Here is a 26007-nt window from a genome sequence, read left to right on the forward strand (position 1 = left end):
GCACAACGTTGGCTTGTGAAATAATGACCTAACGGTAAATCTGCACTTCAAACAATAAAATATCAGATTATAGGTGAAATCATTTTGCAGTCATATTTTTTTTTTATCCATGGATTACAGTATACGTAATATATTAAATTCATATTTAGATTGTAAGCTCTTCTTAGCAGGGTCCTCCCCTCCTCCTGTGCCATGTCAATCATATATACAGCGCTGCGTAGTATGTTGGCGCTATATAAATACTGTTTTATTATTATCTACCCCTTGCAAACGGCACATGGATTAGAAGATTTGTGTAATGTGCAGGATGGTCAGGACCCAGGGGATCTTGTGATGTTGAAGAATAAAGCATCAATTATTCATGCTCCAGAGCCCTCACCCAAAGATAACCCGCAGCTGAGCCTGTGCTAAGTGACAGGTGACAAAAAGTGTAATTTAATCCATCTGGGCTCTGTCTGACCCCCAGCAGACAATGAATGGTTAATAGCAGAAGCCAGCTACCCATTCATTGCAAGACCCTCTCCCTCCTTTGCATCCATCCATCCTCCTTCATCCTCCCTCCCTCCTCTCATCAGCAGCATCTAGGGATGCAGAAAGAGAGGAGAGTAGGTGGGGCCACTTCCTGCAGAGATGATGCCCCACTGCCTCCTGATTGTGGCAGGCTGCTAGTGCCAGGATTTGCAAGCGGAAGATCAGTCAGCTTATCAGTGCCGGACGGTCTCCACAAGGTTTTGGCCTCCTTGTGCACCATGGCCTAAAGGCACCTCCAAGGGCCTTTCCATCGCTGAGAACCCAAGGAAAAGCCATCGAATTCCGTTATTTCCTTCTTGGTCTACGGTGGGGGTCCTTGTAGTCACGTTACAGAAGGGAGGAGGCTGCGAAAGGACGCACTGGAGGCAACTGCACCATGACTTAGAGAAAAATAGCCAAGCTTTTGGGAGTTGTCGCGTTTTTGGTGAAGAAACTGTGGCTTCTGGAAAGGAAACACTGGGAATTGCCATTTAGGATTGGTGTCACTATTCTTACATTCTGTGTTGTGCATTGTGGAGAGTGGGTGGAGGGGTAGAGTGAGGTCTGCTCGTTATAGCAACACCTTTTACTAATTAGCGAGGATTTCCACGCTTCTGCCAGGGTGGAGACCATGGCATGGCCCTGTATTACCAGGGCGTGCTGCATTGCTCGGTTCTGGAATCAGCTGGATAAAGGGGATATTGCGGTGCCGTTGGTTTTTACCAAATACTCCGAGGTCACCGAAGGGGGTCAGCAGTATCATGCTCACCTCCAACAGCCGCAAGCCCGCTCTAGTTCAACCGCTATCGAGGTACTGCCGGCAGGCATTGAATCAGATCATGGAGCCCAGTCTTGGCCCAGTAGAGACATAACCCACCAGTCCGGGCCTGCCAAGGCCAAGGAGCCTTCAGGCTCTGTTATGCGTCAGGACTACATAGCCTGGAACGTCAAGCCGGAGGCAAGCTGCAAACCCAAAAATGATTACCAGCCGTCCGAAACTCCTTTCAAACAGGAGACTCAGTACCAGAAAGATTTCAAGGCCTGGCCTATTCCCCGACGTGGTGACCATCCTTGGATTCCAAAACCCTCTCCAGGTCTTACTGCCCCAACAGCCTCCAGCGAGGCCAAGAGGAAGAAACCACCAGTAGCCTTACCAGAGAAGAACCCAGAAGGGCCAGCTCAAGTGGATTCTACAGAACCAGTGGTGCCGAAAGTCAAGACTTCCGTCACTTTTAGCAGTGCGGCCGACATAAAGTCTACTTCTAAGGAGACCAAAGAGAAGGTTACCAGGGAGATGTCTCCTTCTGGAAGGTGGTCCATGGAAGGTTTGAGATCTAGGGACGCAGCTGATATACTCAACAGACAAATCAAAGAAGAAGGTGGCTCCTCATACAGGTCAGTGAGAATTCTATCTGTGACTTTTTTATTGTCATCTGGGAGGAATTTAAAAACTTTTGCACAGGAAATTATCCAACAATTCACACAATACATTACTTTTCCCATACAATAACCCCAAATCTTGACTATTATCACCAATATTATTATAATATCTAAGGTTATTGCTGACTGCCTATGATATTTGGTGACAAACCAGTAAAGCTTTACAATCAGTTTACATGAACTGTTGCTAAAACCAATGAGGCCTCAATGTTTGTAGAGAACAGTAAAATAATCAAAGCGATCTGATTGGTTGTTATGCCTTGCTGCTAGACGATACATCAAATTAATGTCATTGCATGAGCCAAGTTAACTCATTCTTGCAAACGAGCCACCGATAATTTATAAAAAGTGTCCTTCCTTCCAAACTTTATCTGTTGATTTTTGTAAACTCAGAATTGCTTTAAGCTTTTTGCATTGGTGCAGTATAATAATTTAAAGTACAAGCTTACAAAGGAGGAACCACATCACCTTTTGCTTGCCTCAGCAGTTTATCTTCCTATCTCACTTGTTGCCCTTAAAGTTCATTTAATTAGTATTTCGTTTTTTTTCTATTGGGGAAAAAAGCCAAGCAGTGGGTCCAATTCTTTAAAGCTACCCCCCACCCCCCAGCAAAGTTTGCATGGCCCTTTAAACTTTCTTGCTATGTCATCCAACCCCATGATAAGAATTGGCATCATTATATAACAATTAAATTTGCACCGTATTACACCTATGGTAATACATTTTATTGCCATTTAAAAACAAGAACATTGGGGTGCAATAGATGATTTTAACACTATTTTAATGCTATAATAAAATTTCTGATTTAACTATTTGTATATATTCCAAACATGCCATTGCTATAACTTATTGTATAGAGAGGAACAGAACCTTTGAGCTATTTTCTAATCTGCTTCTGCAGAAGCTGAATAGGCAGCGTATAGGTCTGTACCTGCTGTATGCAATATGACATTTCTGATGTGGTCAACATAGAGTTAAATGGCACTAAAATTCATAATATATTAAAAAAAAAAAAGGAAGAGCTTGAAAAATCCATCATGGTGATGTTTGTGCTTTATCATCATGTATTTCCAAATAACTAGGTGGTTGAGTTAGAAAACCCCAATGCTGTAGGTGTGGCTCATGACAACCAATCAAATTACAAACGCCATTTTAATTCTGCAGACTACAAAATATAAACAAACCCAGGTTGTACTGGAAAAGCACCATTTTTATTAAACCTTCCCAATATATTTTTAATATAAATTAACGTGTACTAGTAAATTGCTGGGAAAAAAAGTTTGCCATTTGGGATTTGTTTGCAAATAGTTTTAATTAGCTTACAAATACAGGTATATAATAATAAAACCAAATAATAATAATAATACCAGAGCATAAAGTATTCCCTTTACTTGCTGCAAACTACCTTTGCATTTGCTTTATGAAAATTATTTTCATTATGACTGTTTGATTTTGCTATTATCAAAGCAAAACTACACCCCGAGGGTACAGTTGGAAAAATATTAATGCATCATAAAAAAATAGATATAATTCACCATTGGTAGAATGATTACATTTATTATTATGGGTCTATTTATAAAGGAGGTAATCTAACATTCCCTGGTGCAGAATCTTTTATATGTTTCAGTGGTAGTAATTGATTCTCAATGGCAGTAATGAGAAGAACAGAAAGAAGCTCAAATGTTCTTTTTCTCTCCAATGTCAGGTTCACTGTTTTATAAACAAATTTGTATTTATTATTGAATATAATTTATAATAATTTACAAAACCAAATAATGCATACAATATAATTAATACAAAATAAAATAATGTGGTATTTAAAATAGTATATGAATTGCCCTAATTGGTAAGATTTATGTCAATGGAAATGCATGGTAAGGAATAATCTAATAATAATCAATAAGAATAAAAAGACAAAGTTTAATTTACTTTAAATTGTTCATCCAGTGGCATTATAATGTGCAGTGCCTTACAAAGGGTGCTGAACAATTCCCATCTGTCCCTGTGAATGTTGTTCATTGTACCTACCACAATAATACATTTACATGCTTTCTGGTCCAGCTTTTGTCAGCAGTTCCTTGCCATATAGAAAGACAAACAATTCTAGGAAAGAAATGTAAACCCCATACTGGAGGAAAGTGAGCCTAGGTTACTGGTGCTGCAAGCCTTTACCATTTAACACTCGGCTTATATTTAGAAAACTTCAGCTGACTAATAGCCATTGGCGTCATTGGTGCACATCGCAGTACATCACCGTGACAGCTTTGCCATAAGCTTGAATAATATTCCTTGAAATATAATTATATCATATAGAAAGTTCATGGGATCTCATGAGTGATGTGCATGGAAAGCCTTGTGTAGATCCCAGGGCCTTGAATAATGATTGATAATGCTTTTCGTTACAGTCTACTACAGTATTGTGTGCAAAGAATGCAATGAATGAGCCCTTTATACCAATCATATGAATTATTAATGTGAATGAAAATAGTAAATGATACAGAGTAAAAACAACCTAAGGATTGATATATAAATACAGAATCTGCGGGTGTATTAAGTATTTATTAATATCGACGATGGTCATCTGGTCATTGTCTGCTTATATGAGCGCAAAGTGTCATCATCCATGGCCACTCCATGCAACATCTGGATTTGCCAATCCTTATTGGAAATTCTTGGTCTCCCCAGTATTGTGCATATGGATAATGATACATAGGCCAGCCATGATGGCTTTTGCCATTTACAAAAGAGCTTTGATGATATCTGACGTGCAATGCCTAGCAACCGAATGGTGGAAGGTGAAATGTGCTCCGGGAAATGTGCACATTGTTTTACTATGCTTTTGATAAAGAACAACCACATTTATCAGTCATCATTCTAATTATTTTTTGTGACCCTTTAGCAAAAGAAAATATAAAGATGTATCGGCCTTGATCCCTATCTCCATGCTCGATCGCCCTCTGTCGTCCAAGTTCACCTTTGCCGCACGTTCTATGTGCGGTTGACCTGTTTTAGCTTTATATCTTCTTTTGCTAAAGGGACACCAGAAATTATTAGAATGATGATTGATAAATGTGGTCGTTTTTTATTAAAAGCATAGTAAACCAATGTGCACATTTCCCTGAGCCGTACAGTTCACCTTCCACCATTCGGTTGCTAGGCATTGCACGTCAGATATCATCGTTGCTCCTTCCAGTAATAGTCTCCATATTAATTAAATAAATGCTCAGCACGGTCAGAACAAAGACTGGTGATGGGTTACTATGGTTTATGGCACATCATATTGTGCTTTGGCTTTTTTAGACTTTTTGCTGCAGATTGGAACTGTCCATGGCTGCGGTGCTGATCTGAATCATCAAGCTTTATGATTTATTGCATTGAAACAATACCCAACCAAGTCATCAAACACCATAAGCTTTGGATGTACATCTTCTCTGACAATATTAGCTACATCTGATGCTGTCTTTATAATTGAATTGGTAGGGTTGGGGTTGAAATAAAAAAATTGCATTGGATTGAAAAGCTGAAAAGGACTAACCAAGCAGCAGCTAGTTAATATGCAAGCTGTAAACCAGCTGTCATTATCCATCGAGAGGAGATTCTCATACATGAATCTTATACGCTATGGCTGGCACAGCTGAGATTTGTCGCCTGCTGCAGTGCAAAGCCGGTACACGATTGGCTAGCGGTGGAAAGATGTAACCTGGGCGTTGAGGGTTAAACGTATCGGAGTCCTTCCCTCCCCTCCCGTACTATTACATTTTAGGTGCTGCATAGTGGAGATCTTTTTGCCAGCATCAAATCCTCCTCCTCCCCAACCTCCTCCTTCCTTCTCCGACTTGGCATCTGGGGATGCAGAGAGCAAGGTGGGTGGGGTCCTTCCTTTTAGAGATGTTCACCGTATTCCTTCTGACTATGGCCGCTCATCTCTGGCTGCAGAATTAAAAATTAGCCGGGTTACCAGATATGAGGCATGAGAGAACTAGTTCCATCAGAAGACTCACCTGATCCAACCCTACCGTGTCTATGCAAGCCACTTAATCGGAGAGGAGAAAATTGCTTGCACTTGCAAGGGAGCCAGCGTCCAATTTTTTTTTCTATCGGAAAGGAATTGTTGCTGATATTTGCTAACCGATCACAGCTGCATTTTTGAGGGGTGCAAAAAAAAAAAAAGGAGCTCACCGTGCCACACCTGGAAGGTTCAACTCAAGGTTGGTGAAGATGGCCTGGCCTTGCGTGACCAGGGCATGCTGCATCGCTCGTTTTGGCAATAAGCAAGACAAGGGGGACATCGCCGTGCCTTTAATGTTCTCGAAATATTCGGAGGTAACAGACGGTTCTCAGTCGTTACCACGCCCTGGGTCTGCTGCCATAGAAACACAGCCATACTACGGGGGACAGTCTAGGTCATCGAAAGAGTTGTCTTCGAGGGGCTCCGTTATGAGGCAGGACTACAAACCCTGGAAATCCACCCCCGAGCCGAGCTGCAAACCTCGAAGCGAGTACCAACCTTCCGAAGCCCCTTTGGAAAGGGAGACCCAGTACAAGAAAGATTATCGATCTTGGCCGATCCCTCGCCAAGGTGATCATCCTTGGATTCCAAAGCCCATCCCTCCTAGCCCCTCCATGCAAATTCATCCTAATGTTCCAGAAAAAAGGAAAACAGATGCCATGGGCTCCATTTTGCCACCCTTGGAGAAAAGGATCAGTGATCCTGACCCCAGGGAAAGCGCCGAGCACAGGTTGATGAAAGGAAGGGTGGCGATTGCATATAACGTCACCCCAGAGATTTTGGTGTCTGTGGTGCAGGAAAGCAAAGTCATCCAACATCGGGAGCTGTTGGCCAAACCACCTATCAAGGAGATAACTCAAGGGGAAGGGGAGAGCGGAGCCCGCTCCTCATACAGGTAAAGTTGACTCTTTATAGACCATAGGAGCTGATTTAGGGAGATGCAGTTGTATTGTAACAACAGCTGATTGCTGGAAAGCAAAGAGAAAACCACCAACAGGTAGCAAAGTGTGACCATACATAAATGTTTTGCAGTAGATCTAAGACCCAACTGGGACTTGTAGGGGTTAAAGACTGAAAAAAGCATTAATGTATATTGAAAGATGTGAAGATTTAGTAAAATGCTGAAAAATATTTTCGCATCAAAAGTTAGGAGGTTTTCAGGTCTTCTTGAGTGTGTAATTGCAATATCTATTTAATATTGATATGCGGTAATTTTTTTTAAGCCAATCAGAAATCAGCTGTCACCATTCTAGGGTAATCAGATGAATGAAAGCTTATTTCTGATTGGCCAACTTACTTTGCTTGTTGCTTCTGGCTTTAAAAAAGCTAAAACTGTTATTTATTGGCTGTAGCTGTGAATGTGACGATAGTTGCAGTAAAGTCAACTAGTTTTATTTCCAAAAGGGTCATTTTAACTCAAGATTCTCTTTTTAATGACATATTACATGCAGCTGTTGTATTTGCTTATAGTGAATGCTTACAACACAAACTTAAATGGACATTCAGACTGGTGGTTTGTGTTCTAGTGCATCACCACTTGTGTGTTACCAGCCCATTGATTTTTTTTTTAAATGTTGCATGTTTCAGTATGTGTTCATAGTTGTTTCTATATATTGCTGGTAAAAGCATATGTGCCTGGGGATAGCATAATAGTATGTTGCATATGCAGACTTTGCTTCTTGCTTTATAGTGCTACACAATGGCTAAGCATTAATTTTCCTCAATATCTTTGGCTGAGTGCCTACTATAGCTTTTTGGAATGGCATGTGTTGCATTAAGGTAACCTAGTCCTTTAAAAGGCTGCCCATGGCACTACTACATGCAGAAAAATTGTGCATGCTGCACATGCTTTGTACTGTAGTATGCTTGTAAAGTGCATTTGGGGTGCCATTTGAAACCATTTCATGTTCATTGCAATAACACGTGTTTCCGCATGTAAACGTATGCATTGCATTAATAGCAAGGAACCATTGAGTCTCTTCTAATAGGCTAAAGACCAAAGGATCTCCAGGTAACTTAAGTTGGCTGTACATGGTGCAGTTTTTAGGCAACTTCAACCAACATTTGGTCCTTGATATGAGTGAGAGTGTGTGAAAGAATGATGACAACCTTCCATTGATTGACCAGGAATCTGTAAATAATTTATGGAACTAAAATATATTTAATCCAAGGAAAGATGGCAATAGTTTTGCAGTGTATGATTTGGGATGCTTAAACATTAATGATCAAACATAATTTGTTAGCTTAATCCCTGTTTACGTTAAAAAAAATCAAATATAAATATAAATCAAATAAAAATGATAGCTTGAAGGTTTCATGTATATAAAACACTATGGGGTCCATATTATAAACTTCTTCTTTGGCACAAGGCTTGGGGCAAGAATGGGACTGTTTAGATCAACCTTGGAAAATAGGACCTTTGATGAACCTGATAAACCAAAATCTCTGGTCACTGTTTCTTTCTTTTCCTTTTGAAGATGGTAAAGTAGCTGCAAACCCTAAATGATTGGAATTTAGTTTGCTCAAGTACTGTGGATCATAAAAAAGTTTAATTGCCATGTTTTTGTTTGGTGATGGTTGTATGACAGTTCTCATGGTTGGTTTCCAGATGGTGGACCATGCTTGTGTAATATATACTCCAATGGCTATTGGTGGTCTATTTTAAAAACCTTTATGATAAGGTGACAATGGTATAGCTGGTAGACCATAGCATTGTCACCCCATAACTGGAAGTGCCTATACTATAGTGGTGGGACCATCAAAGGTTATGGAAAGTGCCTTTAGAAATTATAATAACATGTATATATAAGATTTTGCTGATATAGTTGACATATCCTTCATGGATGAAAATAGTAGTTTAGTCTAAAAGCAAAGATGTACCACAAAGGTTGGCATGTCCTGGTGATACACTGGTTGGTTAGATGTCTCTCAGGCCATCATTATTGGGAGGAATCTGTGTATTGGAAGCCTTAGTAATAGTCCAGTTCTGCAAGCTTATAAAGTCACATCACAAATTACTTTCAGGTCCACTTTACAGCTCAATGCACGGACCTACTGAAAGCACATTAGAGCTTTGCTTCAGTCCAGATGTAATAAATATTTCATTTAATGCAGTGGTTCATCCATGAATCCCATTACCATGCAATCATATGTGACAGTGCCGACAGTGCACCCTTGGAAAAGTGAACATGATTTTTTTTAATGCATCACACGACAATACATGTATGGTATGGTGGGCTGAATGAATTAGTGCATGCATGTTACGTGTACTGTAGTTGTCATGTGGAACTCTAGACAAACAGAAGAATACATAGTTTAGGTATTAATTTATTGCAAGTGATATAGCAATGGTTGGAAGCAAGGGCGGACATAGGGAGGTGCAAAGTGTGCAGCTGCATGAGGACCCCAGATCATCCTCAGCCAAAATGGTTGGATTGAACAAGTCAGTTTAGCACACGGGTCATTGTTGGCTATGTCCACCACTGGATAGAAACTCTACTGTCACCATCCTAAGATTAGCAGTGCCAGCTTTATCTACCTGCAACACCTTCTCCCCTTACCCATTGGCATAAATATGCTTGTCCATGCCCTTTATGGGTATAGAGCTCTGCCACCAATGGTGCTCGGAGATTATTGGGTTGTGGCAGCATTATCTTCTGTCCTCCTGTGTCCATGCTTAAATAAATCTTCCATAATTAAATTTTTAAAATAATAACATTTATTCTATAACAATATAGAATATGATGATAAGACAGAGCTGGCAGTAAATCCCTCCTGCCCCAGGGTGGCAGCTAAGAAAACCCGATTACTGGTGCTTAACTGAGAGCAGATTATCGAAAGTTTCCCCCTAGGCAAAATCTAAAATGACGCCTTGAGGCGCTCACAAGAGGAAAAGACTTATTGGGGCTTCTGTATTTTATCCAGTTATGGTCGTTAATGATGATCCAGGAATGTGCTTTTGCATCACAGAGGGTGGGTGAGTATAATTGGGATAGAAGGTGAACCTGATACTAAATGACCAAAGTGACAGATTGTCTTTAATGTTGACCAAGACATTTGCACCTTAGGAGCAATAAAAGGTCATAAAAGGAAATTGTCCCTCCTTGAGGCATGTGCTGCATGCTTGTTGCAATATGTGTTCATTGCGTGGACTTGGGTGAATTTTTCAGGTGAAAAAGCTTCTCCAATATGCAGAGTCTTTACACGAACCACTATAGAGTTCCCAGGCCCTAAAACTATTTAATGTACAGAGCTGTGTAATTTGTTTGTGCTATATAAATCCTGTTTATAAATATTAATAATAATAATAATAATAAAAACTAGGTATATGGTGGCCAAATGTCATTTTGGGTATCCGGAGTGTAATGTTCACCCCATTGACCTTCACAGTTATGGAGATTCCCAAAGACAGACAGGGGGCCAGTAGTTGACAGGCCAGGGTGATGGGTCCAGTATAAATCCCAATTGGCAAGCATTCTGGCTCCCTTCTAAGGTCAGCAGCTAAAGGTTGCTGTCCTCACATCTTCTCCTCCTTCCCTGAGCAGTGATGGGTCAGCAGAGGAGGTGGATAGGGAAAATGCATAAACAGAAGCTGCTGATATCAGCAGAAATGCAGAGTGCTGAAAGGACACATGGATGGAGCAAGACATGAAATCGCATTCATCGTTCCATCCATAGAAGTTGAAAATTAAAGTGCACCTGTTATTCGAGAAACACAGGACTGTTGTGTCCATGCACCTTCTAACAAAAGCCACCATCCTGGTTTTGTCTGTGTATACTGAAATAGGAGTTTCTAAAAATAAAAGATGGAGAAAAGTAAGGGTTTCATATCTGTATATCCATTTTTTAACTAAGCTGAAGTCAAAGGATCAACCTTGCAGCCAAGCAAATAGCATTCACACCAAGAAAAAGCAGCAGTGGCTGGGACAGTGCAAAGATAGACAGAGTGATACGCTGCTTCTCTTTTTATTAACCAGTCAGAGAACTGGGTGTGGCTAGGGGAAGGACAAGACCTGTACATGTTACTTTACTGCATCACAGCAAATTTAGGTCTCCTGTCCAGCCAGACAGCACTGTGCAATTCTCAGCATGGACAAAAAAATCCAAGCAACCTGGCAGGTAAAAGGTCCTCTTGTAAGTATTTCCTCTGAATTTTTTTGCCTGGAGTTCACTTTTTCACAATATTTATAAATTATCTGATATATAAAGACAATATTTCCCGTACAGGTGGAGCATGGTCTCATTTATTTCTTGTACATAAACTACTATTTTTAACCAGGTTTGCAGCCCCCACCTGACCCAATTACACTGCAGCAAAACCACATATATAATGGATGGAGATCCAGGTTTTGGGCACAACCAACATCTGTGAGATACACTGCTTGGACAGAATGTTGTTGAGGTTGCATTTTGTCAGTTCAGTCACTAATTTTTGGGAAGCTGGTTCATGGAGGGACACATTGATTCTCATTTATTTGTTTCCTGCATTCCTTCTGGAGTGAAACATCACCCGCTGCGGCTTTGTTACTTTCAATGTAGGGCAGGTGATGCGGAAAATAACTTTGCCCTGCTTAACATTTCTGCCCTGCAGATGCCAGCCAGGGTGTATGGTGCCAATGCAGAAATTAACAGCTGAATGCTTACTGATTGCATATACAAACATATGTAACAAATGTAATACATTGCACCTTACCCCTTGCTGCTTTAGTTTTATTTTTCATCTAGCTTTTATTTTTTGTGTTATTTTAGCTGCCAGTAACACAAATCCTGATCCAGGGTGAAAACACTCACTTACTGTATTCCATCTATAGCTGCTTTGTCATTCCTGGAACTACATACTACTTCTCTCACTTCATCTTTAGCATTGTTGGTGGAGTTCTATAAACCGCAGAGAAAGCTGGAAACAATGTAACTGATAAGCACAGGTGGAAAGAATGGGAATTTATAAACTTACCCAATTTCTGGGAGGACAAACAGGTATATTTTGCATGGTGAATTATAAAGAATCTACTTTGCTCTATAAGGCTTTATTCCTGCAATGGCTGTACAGAGGTAGATGGCCATCAGCTCAGATGTCTTATATCCAATATGCGTATTCATGTTCATTTCTTATAATAATCCAAAACTGTCTAATATAGCAAAATGCACAAAAAAGTGCATGTTCTTTCTGCAGCAATGCAGCACACCATAGTACATGGTGGTCCATTACAGGGTGTTGTGGTGTGCTGGACCTCGTGCATTTGGGTGCCATTTTGAATAAATGCCTCTGCCGCATACCAACATGTTGCCCTGCACAGCTGTAACATGGCATAAATCTGAGCTTATCAAATACATAAATTATCTTCGCATTTCCAATTGATGATGTTGTTGATAAATTATAAGCAGTGGAACATGACAGAGGTATATGGTATAGTGGAGTTTGCTGTATATAGGGGTACAATGGCAGCTGTGCCCCAAAAAAAGATCACCAGCAGTGCCTGTGGTCTCCTTGCAGATGATGATTGTCCCATTACTGTCTTCCCATGCCTTGTTATACATTAAGCACCATGTCTTTATATGGAGGAGGCCAGCTTGGTATGTGAAGGGCTTTGCTTCCTCATGTCATAGCCTCCAGCAAGGAGAACGGGAGTGACACCACCAAATCTCATCCCAAATCTCCTGAGGATAGTATTCATAGGTAGCAGTGTCTGAGATCACACTCTGAAGATATACAGCTATGAGGTTACACTACACTAGGAGTTCCTAGGCACCCCAAATACAGGAAGTATTTTTTAAGGAGGAAACCAAAAAATAGCATTTATCAGGCATGTTATTATCCAGGCACAATTTCAGGAAATTTCAGCAAATCTTCACTTTCAATTCAGCTCTGATTTAAAGTCTATTTAACACCAAATACAGATTAGAACCTCTATTAGTGTAATATTGCTTTCTGTGTCCCTGCAGGAGAGATTCAACCTATTTTTCCTAGTGACCAATATAACACCGGGACAGAAAGTGAAGAGGAATCCACATTCTCAGGTCCCATTCACATCAGGAGCATTACAATTAGTGCACAAGAAATCTGCTATGATGGATTGAAATGAGCCATCAGAGGTTGAGACATGAAAATCCTCCAATAGACCGGGATTGTTGTGCATGGCATACCGAACGTTTGGTATAATATTCAGTCTGTGGCTGCTTATGCATCTCCATGGGTGGCTGAGCTATGGGTGAAATATTGATGAGTTCTGAAGCTCATGCATACAGTTGGAATGATTTTTAAAAAAAAAAACCTCCAAGACTGGAGCAGATAGGTTATCATGGGAGAACCTGGGTGATCCAGCAAACCTGGCCCAAGATTAAAAACGTTTCACAGCCAATAGCAAATGATTTGTAAGATGTTTGTGGGATCACTCAGGTTCTCCCATTATAGCCTATCTTCTCCAGTCTTAGAGAGCTTTAATAATTCAGACCCTTTGAGTTAGGCCAATGGTCACTGTGTGCTTCTGGTGCAGGAACTACATCAGAACTTCTAGAAAGAACTTTATTTATAGTTATAATATTGGTCCGACTTACTGGCCAGGCAGTCAAAATACCAACTAGGTAATAACCCTGAATAAGGTATGACTCCCCAGAAATACCGGCACAAAAAGGTCCCTCCAAGAATGGGCAAATATGGGTTGATTTTCAGGTTTCAAAGCCATTCTATCATCTTATAGAACTGATCACAAATCAGTTCTTCACTTCTGAACTTGATTAACAAAACAAAATTGATATCAAAGCCAGTATCAGAAAAACCTCTGTTGGTCAACTTTCTATTGAGTATCAGACAGTTTCTGAGACTTCTTGATCAATATCTGCTCCAATTTTGGTGCATTAGCACATACGCTTATCTTTACTATTGACCAACTCAAAGCATAGTGATTTGCATTTTTATTGATTACAAAGAATTAATATTAAAAAATCAATTGTGGAGTGTGAGGTGCTACCAATGGATGATTTTCAGTTGATGGTCCACATTTATATGGAAGTCAGTTGTATTGGAAGATGACCCAATAAAAAGTTCATTTATACGACTGATCACTTTTCTTCCAGCACCAACATTTATATAGTCATTAAAAGTCAACCTAATTAAAAGCCGATCAAAGTTGATCAAAGTTAAGTCAATTCATGCAACAGATCAATTTTCTCTTGGTGACCAATATTTATATCAAAGTTGATCAAAGTTAAGTAATATCAGACAATTGATCAATTTTCTCCGAGTGCCAACATTTATATATATATATAAAGTCGATCAAATTAAAGTTAATACGATTGACTGGTATTCAATCAATGGTCAACATGAAAATTAAATTAAAAATTTGATCAAATGATAGTCAATTGATGTATTGCTAACTTAACTCTCCTCAACTTGTCATTCCCCCTTTATTTCTTCAAGATCTAAACCCAAATCAGCCTTGAGGGGTGACACAGAAGGACAGATAGGACACAGATGAGAGGTCTGGCAGCCAACCACCTATGTTTAAAGGTTGGTGATGATATGGAGCTCTGCCGATGAACATCATGCGATGTAGTGATCATGGTGTCATAGGGGAGAGGCGGCTGTACGAGAAGCTGAGCAAGGAGGAGCCTCAAGAACAAAGAAAGCAGAGACAGAAAATAAAGGGAGAAAACTGTGAAAGGAGAAATTGGAGGACAAACCAGTCTGCTACTTGTCGGTTTCCAGGCTTCAGGAAAGCAACAATCTGACAGTTTACTTACAGCCTAGCTGGAGGCTGTCATATCTAATCTCAGATTGTGCTGGAGAGATGTCATGTTCCGGGGGTTTCATGTACAAAACATGGCAGACATTCTGTCCCAATTATGCTAAAGAGACATTCAAAAGACAAAAATAAAAAAGGTGCGAGGAAGCAGTTAAAATTGAAGTGCCTAAGCATACAATTTTTTACATTATTTGTGATGTTGGTTCCTTGAAATTCCATTTCTGGTTCTATTAGGTTTTCTCCTAAATCTACTTCTTCAAACTAGAACTAAACCCAAAAATTAAAAAATTGTGACCAAGCACCTAATTGCAGAAGTAACATACAACGTCCTATCTGCAATATAATAACGTTACCTGTCTGTTCGCAATTTTCAGTTGCACTCACCTGTCCCTGTTCCATCATGGGTGCCCCATCTTTTTCCTTCTTTTCTTCCTGCTTTCACTCCTCGGCCATCTTTGGCTGGGCTTGGACAATGTAAGTTCATCCAGTCCCAGCAGTTACAGGGGAAGCCGGGATGTACCAGGTACCCCAGCATCCTTTTTGTAACATATTACAATGGCAATCAGGCAGGTAACAATGATTAATGCAGAAGGGGCACCACCTGCCTCTTTCTGCATTAAAGCCCTGCTCGATTACAAATTTTCAAAGCGGAACTTTAGTTCCCATTCAAACCCCATACAGATGTCAGAGATTTTTTGTAATCCTTTCCAGTGACAGGTAAAAGAACGAAAGATGTACACATAGCGCCATTCTGTTCAAGAGGGAAGGGAAGGAGGAGGACAAGTGAGCTGCACCCTGTTGTGCTTTTCTACTATAGGAGAACATAGTAGTCATCCCCGACCAGCAGGGGTGAAGTTGTAAAAAAAGAACAGGGGGCACGGTACTATCCATGGCGAGCATACATGCGCATCATTGTTATGTAAACGTGCCCGCTCCACTACACCCCTGCCTATGTATCACTCAAAGGGGAAGAAACTTCCCCCAGGGTGACATCATGATACCAGAACTGCCCACTATCCTATGGCAGGTCTGAGCCTGCGATGGGAGTGTGGGTGAGTTGTGACAACCCGCCCACTGCCCTGAGCCTGCAATTCCATACGGGGGCCATGGTCCGCAGCTCTGCCCGGTGAACGGGGTCCTTCTCCTGACCCACCAAAGAATTCTTTACAAATTAGGAGTGGGCACACGTGCCAATTCCTGAAAAAAAGTGAGGGCATGGGTGCGAGGGCATTTCCACCCGTGCCTGCCCCACTACAACCCTGCCTACCAGTCATTCATCAATCTGTCATGACCAACATAGGGGGCACTGTATACATGTCAGATTTCCCCCCTAGATGAGTAAAACTGTATATGTAGCTTTAGCCATCCATTACCTATTGTATACCAGGCACCTCGACCACTTAGATCTGTTAGTTAGCTTCCTCTTCTCCTCCTCTGCTATAGTTTGTATTTGTTATATATACAAATGTGCCATCTGCACCCTCTTTCTATTGTACAGCTCTGCAGAATATGTTGGTGCTTTATAAATAACAATATCAATAAGATGGTTGACCTCTGATATTTGCTCCTTCTTTTTAAGCCTTTGCATCCATTGCAGCTCTGGCCAAAGAGGCAAATGCCATTGTATGCAAATAAGAAATAAGTTCTTATCCATCATGCAGCAAATGTGGACTTTGAATAAGCAATCAAGGTCTGATTAAACATCAATCAATGTAAAAAAATCATTTATCAATATTGACGTGGCACAGGTGCGTTCTTTACTCATATATTATATAAATCTGAATTTGGACTTTAAGAATAGAAGCAGCTTTGCTACTAATGCAGGAAGCTGAGCTGTGTATGTAATAAATATCTCTGTCTCTGTACAGATATAATTGCAAGGTCTGAAAACATTAGCCCCTCGTTATTGGAATATTTACACAAAGCTGTTCACATTTCCATGTAGATACTTTAGTTCCTCCTTGAACAATAGAGGTCTGTGCAGTAAATCCTAGCCCAGGCAGACTGACTGGTAATTCTAAAGTCCTAATGAGACCATAGAAAAACAAATCCATCAGTTTCTTTTCTGCCTCGTTAATTCTTGCTATATAATTAGTGTCACATCAGTGGTGACTGACATAATTGGTGTCTAAGCCCCACCCACCCATCGTGCTCTTTGTTCGGGGTGACAGCTTGGTGTACATGACGGGACTGATGAAAGTGATAAATTGCTCCGTGAGTCCATTCTCCCACCATGGAAGGAATGATTAATCTCCTCTCCAAGGGTTGCTTTAAAGGGACGTTTTATTAAAACCGAAGGCATTAACTGGTCCCTACCCCTTCTCAAAGCTACATTCCAAAAAAAGGGGGTTGGAATTACATTTACCTCCATCTTCTGTTGTTCTTTTTATCTAAGGTAGTGGTTTAGTGAATGGTGCCACATTCCCTTATAATTATACAGTTCTTTGCTTTCCAGGAATGGGAGTTAAGTTTTTGGGGCTTTCCAGGGGTAACACTTACGTCTTCTTTGCTAAAGCAAAGGCACCTTTTTTCTGTGCATGCCGGCAGTTCTGAGCCCAGGCGCGCCTGCTCTTCCAGATTTATTCATTATTGACCCTTCCGCCGGCCAATCAGGAAATAGCCTCTTAACCATCCCTGGCTATTTAGCTAGCTCAGACACAGCACTCAGCGTTCGTGCAACATGTCTCCACTAGTGCCCAGCCCCCTAGCACTGCTGAACAATTCCTCCACATCTGCTGTTTAGATCAGTGCTTTCCCTGTTCAGTTCCTGTGGTTTCCTTGTGCTGTTCCAGTGTTCCTCTGTGTCTGCGGTGATCCCCACGTCACCTGTGGCTCCTGTCCCTTCCTGTGTCCTTTGTCTATTCTCTGTGATTACATGTACATAGTTTCACATTTCAAGTATCATAACAACATCAGTTTATTGGAAAAGGTCTCAAATTCCCAACGCAATTCGCCCCTAGGCTTCTTCAGGGTAGGGTTGAGATTGAGATCGAACTTGAAATTTGGAACTGGATCAAACCAAGTTTCAAGTTAGATCCCAATCTCAACTCTCCCCTGAAGAAGCCTAAGGGCGAAACGCGTTGGGAATTTGAGACCTTTTCCAAAAAACTGATGTTGATATGATACTTGAAATGTGAAACTATGAACATGTAAACACAGAGAATAGCTTCTTGTATATCACAATCACTGGATAATATAAATATAAAAAAAATCAAATACTAGCCTACAAAGTCCTGTCTATATCTCCACTCTATGCTAAAAATACCTAATCCAGGCTAGGCTCCCGAAAAATTACTATCAATAGTCCATGTTAGGAACCCTACTAACCATCCATCCCCTTACTTATACCATGTTTCCCCGATGATAAGGCATCCCCATCAAATAAGACACCCCCCCCCGATTTTTGCTCAAAAAATAAAGCACCCCCCGCAAATAAGTCACCCACCGATACCTGCCTCTGTGTGACTCCTCCTTGCTTGTCCAAAGGACAAGCAAGCTGCTGATCCCTGCCCTAACGGAGTCTGTTAACCGGCCGTAGAAGCCAAAAAAAAAGTGAGTCACTGAACAGAAGGGGACAATGAATGGCACACAGTGATCAGAAGGGGACAATGAATGGCACAGAGTGATCAGAAGGGGACAATGAATGGCACATGAGTGATCAGAAGGGGACAATGAATGGCACAGAGTGATCAGAAGGGGACAATCAATGGCACAGAGTGATCAGAAGGAGACAATCAATGACACATGAGTGATCATGAGTGATTTTCAACAATAAATGTGTACTGTAGTCTTCTTCATGGAAAAATAAGACATCCCCCTGAAAATAAGACTTAAGGCATATTTTGGCATTTCAAAAAATATAAGACAGTGCCTTATCATAGGGGAAACAGGGTACCATATTTCCCAAGTTTACTGGTATGAAAAAATGATATCCATCATACCTTTTCATTGTTTTACAGAGTAGAAAAGGCAGCACAAGGAGCCAAGGAGCTGTGCTGCAGTGTTTTGATAGGAAGAAGGAGCAGAGTGACATCAAGATGACCCAATTGGTCCCCTGCTTCTTCTTCACTGCCAAGTTCCAAGCTGGGGGAGGAGCATGACCAGTAAATGTCACTGAACTGTACAATAAAAAAATCAGGTCTCCTCCCCCGCTAGATAGGGCTGTGCTAGGTGATAGAACTGTCTAAATCTCAAACTAGATGGACTGAATTATAAATCCTTTGGCAAGTAAATAAACTCTTATAGGTGTATTGTGTCTGTGTATGGGGCTGTCTGCAAGGAGATCAGTTCTGAAGATGGAGTGTGATCATTCACATGATGGCGGAGGTTAAAATCTGTGTCAGCTGCTTTACCTTCCCCCACTCTCCCCCAACCTCACAGCGCTACAATAGCAGTGCAGGGAAATTGAACTTGATAGCTTTATGTGATTGCTGCAGTCATTTTACACCCAGCTGCTCCATGCAGCGCTCTGACTTCTCCCAGCCTGCACCAAGACTGGGTGTCTTGAAGAGAAAAAAAACCTCCGCTCCTAGAATGATATTGCTGAAAATACTAATTCCCTGGCTGTAATGCCCAACCAGTGGCTTCCCTAATTTTTAAACCACAGACCCAGAACAAATATACAGACATGTCTCTAGCAGGATAGAAAGAATTTGTGATCAAAAATGTATTATAATTGCCATTTTTCTATTTGCAGATTTTTATGATTAGGAATTTTTGCATAATTTTGGAGATCGGGAAGAAAGATCCATGAGTGTGTTGGCAGATGACGCGCCATGCCACGTCTATATTATGCAGATCATAAAAACTAATTGTGCACACCAAAAGTTGCTTTTTCCAACAAAGGTTTATTATTTTCTTTGTATTTAAAATACCAAATTAAATCATTTAGAGGCTGGATGAGGGTTTAGTGTAAAATATTAGTCAGTATTAGGTATATCATACATTTTATATTGGAGTATATATCCGCCTAAAATGTGGGACAACTGGGAATACAGAGACTTGGATCTGAAAGAGGGACAGTCTCTCCATATCAGAGGCAGTTGTAAGTCAGGTAGAGGGTAGAATCTCCAAATCAGGGTCAATTGGGAGGTATGAAGAGGGACAGACCCTCCAAATTAGGGACAGTTGATAAATATAAAGAGAGACAGTTCCTCCAAGTAACAAATAGTTAGGAGGTGTAAAGAGGCACAGTCCCTCAAAATCAGTTGGGAGTTAAAAAAAGAGAACCTCCAAAAAAGAAGAAGTTGGGAGTTATGAAGAGGGACGATACCTCCAAATTAGGAGAAGTTGGAAGGTATGCATTGTTCAGTATTATACTTGTAAAATTCATACCACAAACAAGTAGTTGGATAATCCCATTGGGTAGAAAACTTGGGACCATCTTGGAGGAAAGTAGAAAACATGGAGTAATACCATCAACCTTTATACAGCTGGAATGTTGGGAAATTCATCATCATCTATCATCTCATCTCTATGTCCTTCAAGCCCAACGATACACGGAGTCAGAACATCTAAAAGAACCCAATTCAAGCGATGTAACTTCCTATAGAGAGAAATGCAAAGTCCTAAACATTCAGGAGACAAAACAAAATAATAACAAATGAAGGGCCCACCAAAGGAGGGCAGAATGTACAGTTTTTCTACACCTTAAAGAAAAGGAACATTGAGGGTCACATCTTGGATAGAGAGGACAACTGGTTCATGAGTGAAGTTTGACCACTTCTTGAGTTACACTTCAGGGATCGTTACATGACAATTCTCAAGGTGGGTTTCCTTACAGTAGACTAGTAATACAATGTATTAAAGTGGCCATTTTTAGTATCCTTTGGAACTTCAGAAGCCCATGTGGCCAGACACACCAGACAACAGGAGAACAAACAAAGCATTGTCACCCTATAAAAGGAAGGGTCTGAACACAGACCTTCACAACAGAATCACCATTTATCAATTTAATGAAATTTGCAAATTGAACAAAAGAATATAAATTACATTTGAAATAAAATGAATAGGTTAAAACTTATACAAGATCTTAGTGCTTGGGTTTCCATTGACTATATATCTTCTTCAATGGATCTTTACGTAATAAGAGATGGCAAAAAGCTGTATTTCTCCACAAAGCTAATAACTAAATTTTTCCAAGTTGCTTTTTTGGTGGAAATACAATCACCTAGCTGCTGCTGCAAATTCGCCCGTGATTACTGTAGCAGAGGACAAAATTAGTTTTATAACCCTTGACCATGAGTTTGTGAGCTGTAAGTCTTTATATGGGTGTCATTGATCTCTGATGTAATAAGAGGGTAGATGTGTTGTGTGATGAATGGAAAGCTAATTTTCTGCCTTAAGTCTCTTGCGGTAACTGCTGCTTTCATTTGCATTTCCAGTTACATTGGTGCTACCAGACCAGTCCATCTCAGTTTCAGCTTACCTTCATTCTACATCCAATACCAGCAACTCTGTTTAAATGCCAATCTTGATTTTTATACGGAATACATGCACACAAGCCACTCAACCCTACTATATGCTCAGTGAAGCCCCCCATCAGAATAAAGCTGCTAGGGTTCCATGGAACGCCAAGGAACTTGCAAGGTTTACTAGGGATTTCTTGAACTGTGGCTGATTGACCCCCAATTTGATGATGCCTGCCTAACATCAACATCTCTTGGTAGAGCCAGCTGCATGACTCGAATGATGTTTATAGGTATACATAAATGTGGTATTTTCAGCCACCACTGTAGGGAGGGAATTTTTTCCACTGGCCACCAATTTAGGAGGCTTTTTTCTCATTGACCTCCAAAAACTTGGTTTAAGAAAGGTTGAAATAAATAGGATGCTTCAGGATGGGACAAAGTTAGATTTTGCAGGAAGATTTCAAGTTTGTGTATAACTTCAGATGCCTTTGACTCTAAATTTCCTTTTTTCCATTTTCTTTAAATCATGGTTAAAAGTTACTGATTATCATAAACCGAGAAGGAGAAGTGTAGAATTATTCATGGTATTACCATGTAATCCATTCAGTGCTAACCCATGGAGCTAATATTAAGAAAGGATAAATGTCAAGATTAGCACTTCATAAATTATTAATCCGGCTCTGTCTTCTTGTAAGCGTGTCCATGGTAGGTTTTTGTAAGAAATATAATAGGATGAATTCATGCTGCAAAGGACATAGAATGTGTTTTTATTAAAATGATACTGAAACATAGAAGATGGACTTTATTTGTAAAATGGAGGTAGTCGACCAACCAAGAAGACTTTTCTGATGACCTTCCTTTAGTAGAGAGAAGGCAGGGAAGAAGGCCAGTTGAGAGATAGTATGACTTCTTCAATCCATGTTTTTTTCTAACATATCCTGGTGCTCTAAATACCATATACATTATAAACATCTACCACTTCTTTTAACAGTCAACTAAGCAGTTTTTGGAGTCGCCATTGGATATTGGATACTAACCTCAATACTTTTAGAAGGCTCCAACCCCCTGAAGAAGCAGCTTTTGTGTAACCCCAAGATGCTTTAGTATCAATTTATCATAGTTAATTGTCTTTTTGATCCATTTTTGGTGGTTTATTGTCTATTACATTTCATATTCCTATCCAAGGTCCCTTTCTTGGTTGGTGGTCATACATGGCCAAAAGAGAAGCCTACAACCACAGATCAAGTGACAAGTGTATTAGATCAAGCACCATTCACTCAGTAATATTAAAGTGCAACTAAAGTTTCACTCTTAGGTATGTATGATCAGGCGGGTCAATATTGGAGAAAGGGACAGGTGATGTCCCCTCTGCAAAAATGCAACTTACCTGCCCGATAGCACCAGGTGCCTGGTAAAAAGCTGGGCTGTAAATGCGTAGTGTCAGCTTTAGTTGCCAGGAAAACCTGGAATTCCTGACTTCCCTTGTGTGTGCCGGGGTGCCAATTGATTATGTCATCAATGCACTGCCAATCAAGATGGCCAACAACTATGCAGAAGAGGAAAAAGAGAAGCAAGATGGCAGGCAAGAGGCAAGAGTTGGCTGGGTTCAGTTCCATTGTAAGGCTCCAAATTTAATTAACTATGGAGGCTGCCATTGCCTATCATCTTTTAAAGGATCTTTCTCAAATACACCTCCAGCGAGCATGTAGCAAATCTTCTTGTTCCAAGTCAGTATTAAGTCCTATGTACTAGCATGATAGCAAGACCAAGGATATCAGAACTTCAGAATGAGTTTGTATATGATTTATAGCACTGCATTAGCTCATAATAGACTATATTAAATTGTGATAAAGGGGCAATACTTTATGCAGGTTCATATATACAAGTTTCATCTGGAAGCCATTACTCGGGCACAGATATGGGAAAGAGGAAACATCCTATGTGAGATAATGTTCAATTGTCCAGATTAGTCTTGAACCTTTATGTCACTTTGATCCTTCACAAAGAGCAGATACAAGCTTTGGTAAATCACTATTTTCAAGATTCATATCTCTTGCCTCTATACATTTCTATTCTGGTAAATCTACATTTTATTCTGATTCCATTTTGTCTCATCTTGTATGTTCCTCTTATGTGTAAGTGTTCACATCAGCCTCGATATTAGCAGCCATTTTCCCATGCCAATTTTAGATCCTTTGACTTTGGAGCTCAGAATAAGTATTAAAAAAAGTGTTAATTAAAGTTTTTTGCTCTTGAGGTTCACTCACGTGCATTTTTTGTAGGTACTTGTGTGGTAGGTTGTTTTGGGCATCCATGAGAACTTTGCATGCAGACTTTGGCTGTCTTACTTCATTTTGACTTTACAAATAATCTACATGGCTCTCTGATGTTGAGATTTGAAGGCCATTTGAAGGCCAGTGTTTTCCATGATTCTCAGTTCTTCAATTTATTATATAAAGCACATTATGAATATAGATGTCTTTGGCGTCATTGTAATACTGCAGAATGATGATAGGACTAACCAGATCCCTAGCATGGTGGATAAGAACTTTACGCTTTGCATTTTTACATCTCAGCAGTAGGGTGCCATCAATGTTGCCTAATTCACCAACTCCTTATGTAGATATGCAGCCCAAACCTACAAAGAATGCCCAACATGTTTCACTTGGTTGCAGACATCCTTCCATGCACCATTGTCTAGTTCTTCATCTGTAATTTGTTAGAAAAAAAAGTTCCAAGTCAGGACCCAATAAACCTAACTTGTATATAGCTGGTACTTTCTTATACCTTCAATAAACCTAAAACAAACCCCTTCATGTAGCCTTCTGCACCCAGAAAATCATTTGTCTATATTAATAAAATACGTACTGTACTTGTGGGCCACACGGATGTAAGTCCTACATGAAAGTCCTAACACCCATTGTTGTGTCTCTGCCTCCCTTTTTGCCTCCTGGCCATTCACAAAACATACAGCTACAGGCTAGCAAACAAGAGAGAATAGCTAGGAAATGACCACAGAATGACCATGAGGCAAGAATAGGTTTAGGCAAAATCGGACCTTGGGTACGGCTCCACAGGAAAACAATAACTAGCACTAACCCATTTCATCATCAACCCACGAAATATCCGATTTCTATAACTCCTACATCCCTTGAGGAAACATTTCTGCGAAACGTGTTGGAATAACTAAATTTCTCCCTTTTAAAAACTTAGAACATCGCCTACTAGTTGGTCCTTCATACTGAAATTTCAATGCACTTGTAACTATAAGAACAACTTAGATATTGTTCACACTGATTACAAACCAAAAGAGCCTCCTCTCCTCTCACTCCAATAAAACCTTTTCTAGGTTTATTGGTTGTCTGTATCCGCCTTGGGTAAATTTAAATTTGGGGACGTAAAATAAATTGTTCCACGTTTTCTGTTGTTGGATGCTTACACTGTACAATGGCATGCAGCTGCTACTGGAGAAAATGCATATGGGCATGAAGTACTTACACAGATTTTGCAGATGATCAGCAGCACTGAGATGCAAAAATTGGATTAAAAAATGGGACAAAAGTATTTTCTTAAACAACAAAAATGGTAGTGGTTTTTTATGTTGTTTTGGCAGACATAATGTCTTCCTGTTAGGGTTTACATCAAAATATATGAATTCAAGTGTAAATATAGTGTAATACACCAATTCACCTCCTCTAATATGTAATTTGCTGTACACCCTGATATGGTAAATGAAGAAACGAGAAAAGACGGTATTTAAGGTGCAGATATATATTTTAAAACCAATGGTGGATCAAACATATACAATAATATACTTCACAATTGTGTACATATGTAAACTAATCCTAAATGATTCCCTATTTTTCATAGTAAATAGGTATATATATGTATATATGTACCCTAGAAAATCATCAATATTTTACCTTTAACTTGCTATTACATGTTCATTTATTCATTTCATGTATGTATGTAGACTGTAACCATATAAATTATTTTTTGTACACAGTTGCACTCTGATGTCTACAAGTCCCCTGAAGAAGCCAATATAGGCGAAACGTGTCGGAACACGACATTTACCTCTTCTTATACTTTATTTCTGTTTGTTTAGGAATCATTGTCTAGTTTTTGCTCCCCCCACTGCATTTTGTCCAGTGGGAATAATTTAGGATAATTTACATATGTATACAATTGTGAAGTTTCCCATTGTTTATGTTTGATCCACCATTGTTTTTTCAATACATGCTGTACCTTAAATACTTTGTCTTTTCTCGTTTCTTCATTTAAAATATGTGAATTATTAGAATGCTATAATTTTGAGACAATTGTTGCATTCATATGTATAATATGTACTATATATCTTTATTATAGGCTAAGCCTTGTATCCTTCTATGCCTAAATTAGTTTGCCATTCCTTTCCCAACCATGACCATTATTGCAGAATTGTCTTTTCCCTACTTCTCGTTTTTGGCCATTACAGCCTCCACTCTTCTTTCCATAAGATTGCAGTGTGCCTGTAGAATATTTGCCCAATAAGCCAAAAAAGCATTTTTGAGGTCAGGTGTTTCATCCAACTGATTTTGGACCAAATGGCCCACAGGCTTAATTAGTCCAGCAGTGTTTAGTAGGGAAAAGGGGCTGTGTAGGCCACTCACGTTCCTCCAATCCTTGGTAAACCATGTCTTTATGAAGTTGGCTTTGTACACAGGGGCACAGTCACGCTAAATTAGAAATGGGGCAAATTGCTGTTGCCAAAAGGCTAGAAGCTCATAATTATTCTACAAGGTTCATGTATACTGTGACATTAATGATATCCTTTTTTAGAGCCACCTGAGACCTAACATTTGGATGAGAGTTCATATATACATATATATATATATATATATATATATATATATAT

At 39.9% G+C, this 26007-nt stretch overlaps 1 protein-coding gene across 2 annotated transcripts in view; it reads left to right on the forward strand.

The window, feature by feature from the left end:
- The first annotated feature begins 563 nt into the window (after window positions 1–563).
- MAP6 (microtubule associated protein 6) overlaps window positions 564–26007 on the forward strand; it is a 34416-nt gene continuing 8972 nt past the window's right edge. Inside the window, exon 1 of one of the 2 annotated variants that reach the window (XM_072401876.1) lies at window positions 564–1905. In XM_072401876.1, coding sequence (XP_072257977.1) covers window positions 1142–1905 — 764 coding nt within the window. In that variant the 5' untranslated portion in view covers window positions 564–1141. Of the gene's footprint in view, window positions 1906–5650; window positions 6855–26007 lie in introns of those variants that run through there. The other variant, XM_072401883.1, reaches the window with a different exon arrangement.

Source organism: Pyxicephalus adspersus, chromosome 1 (assembly GCF_032062135.1).
Source record: "Pyxicephalus adspersus chromosome 1, UCB_Pads_2.0, whole genome shotgun sequence".
In the NCBI taxonomy this organism is placed as follows: domain Eukaryota; kingdom Metazoa; phylum Chordata; class Amphibia; order Anura; family Pyxicephalidae; genus Pyxicephalus; species Pyxicephalus adspersus.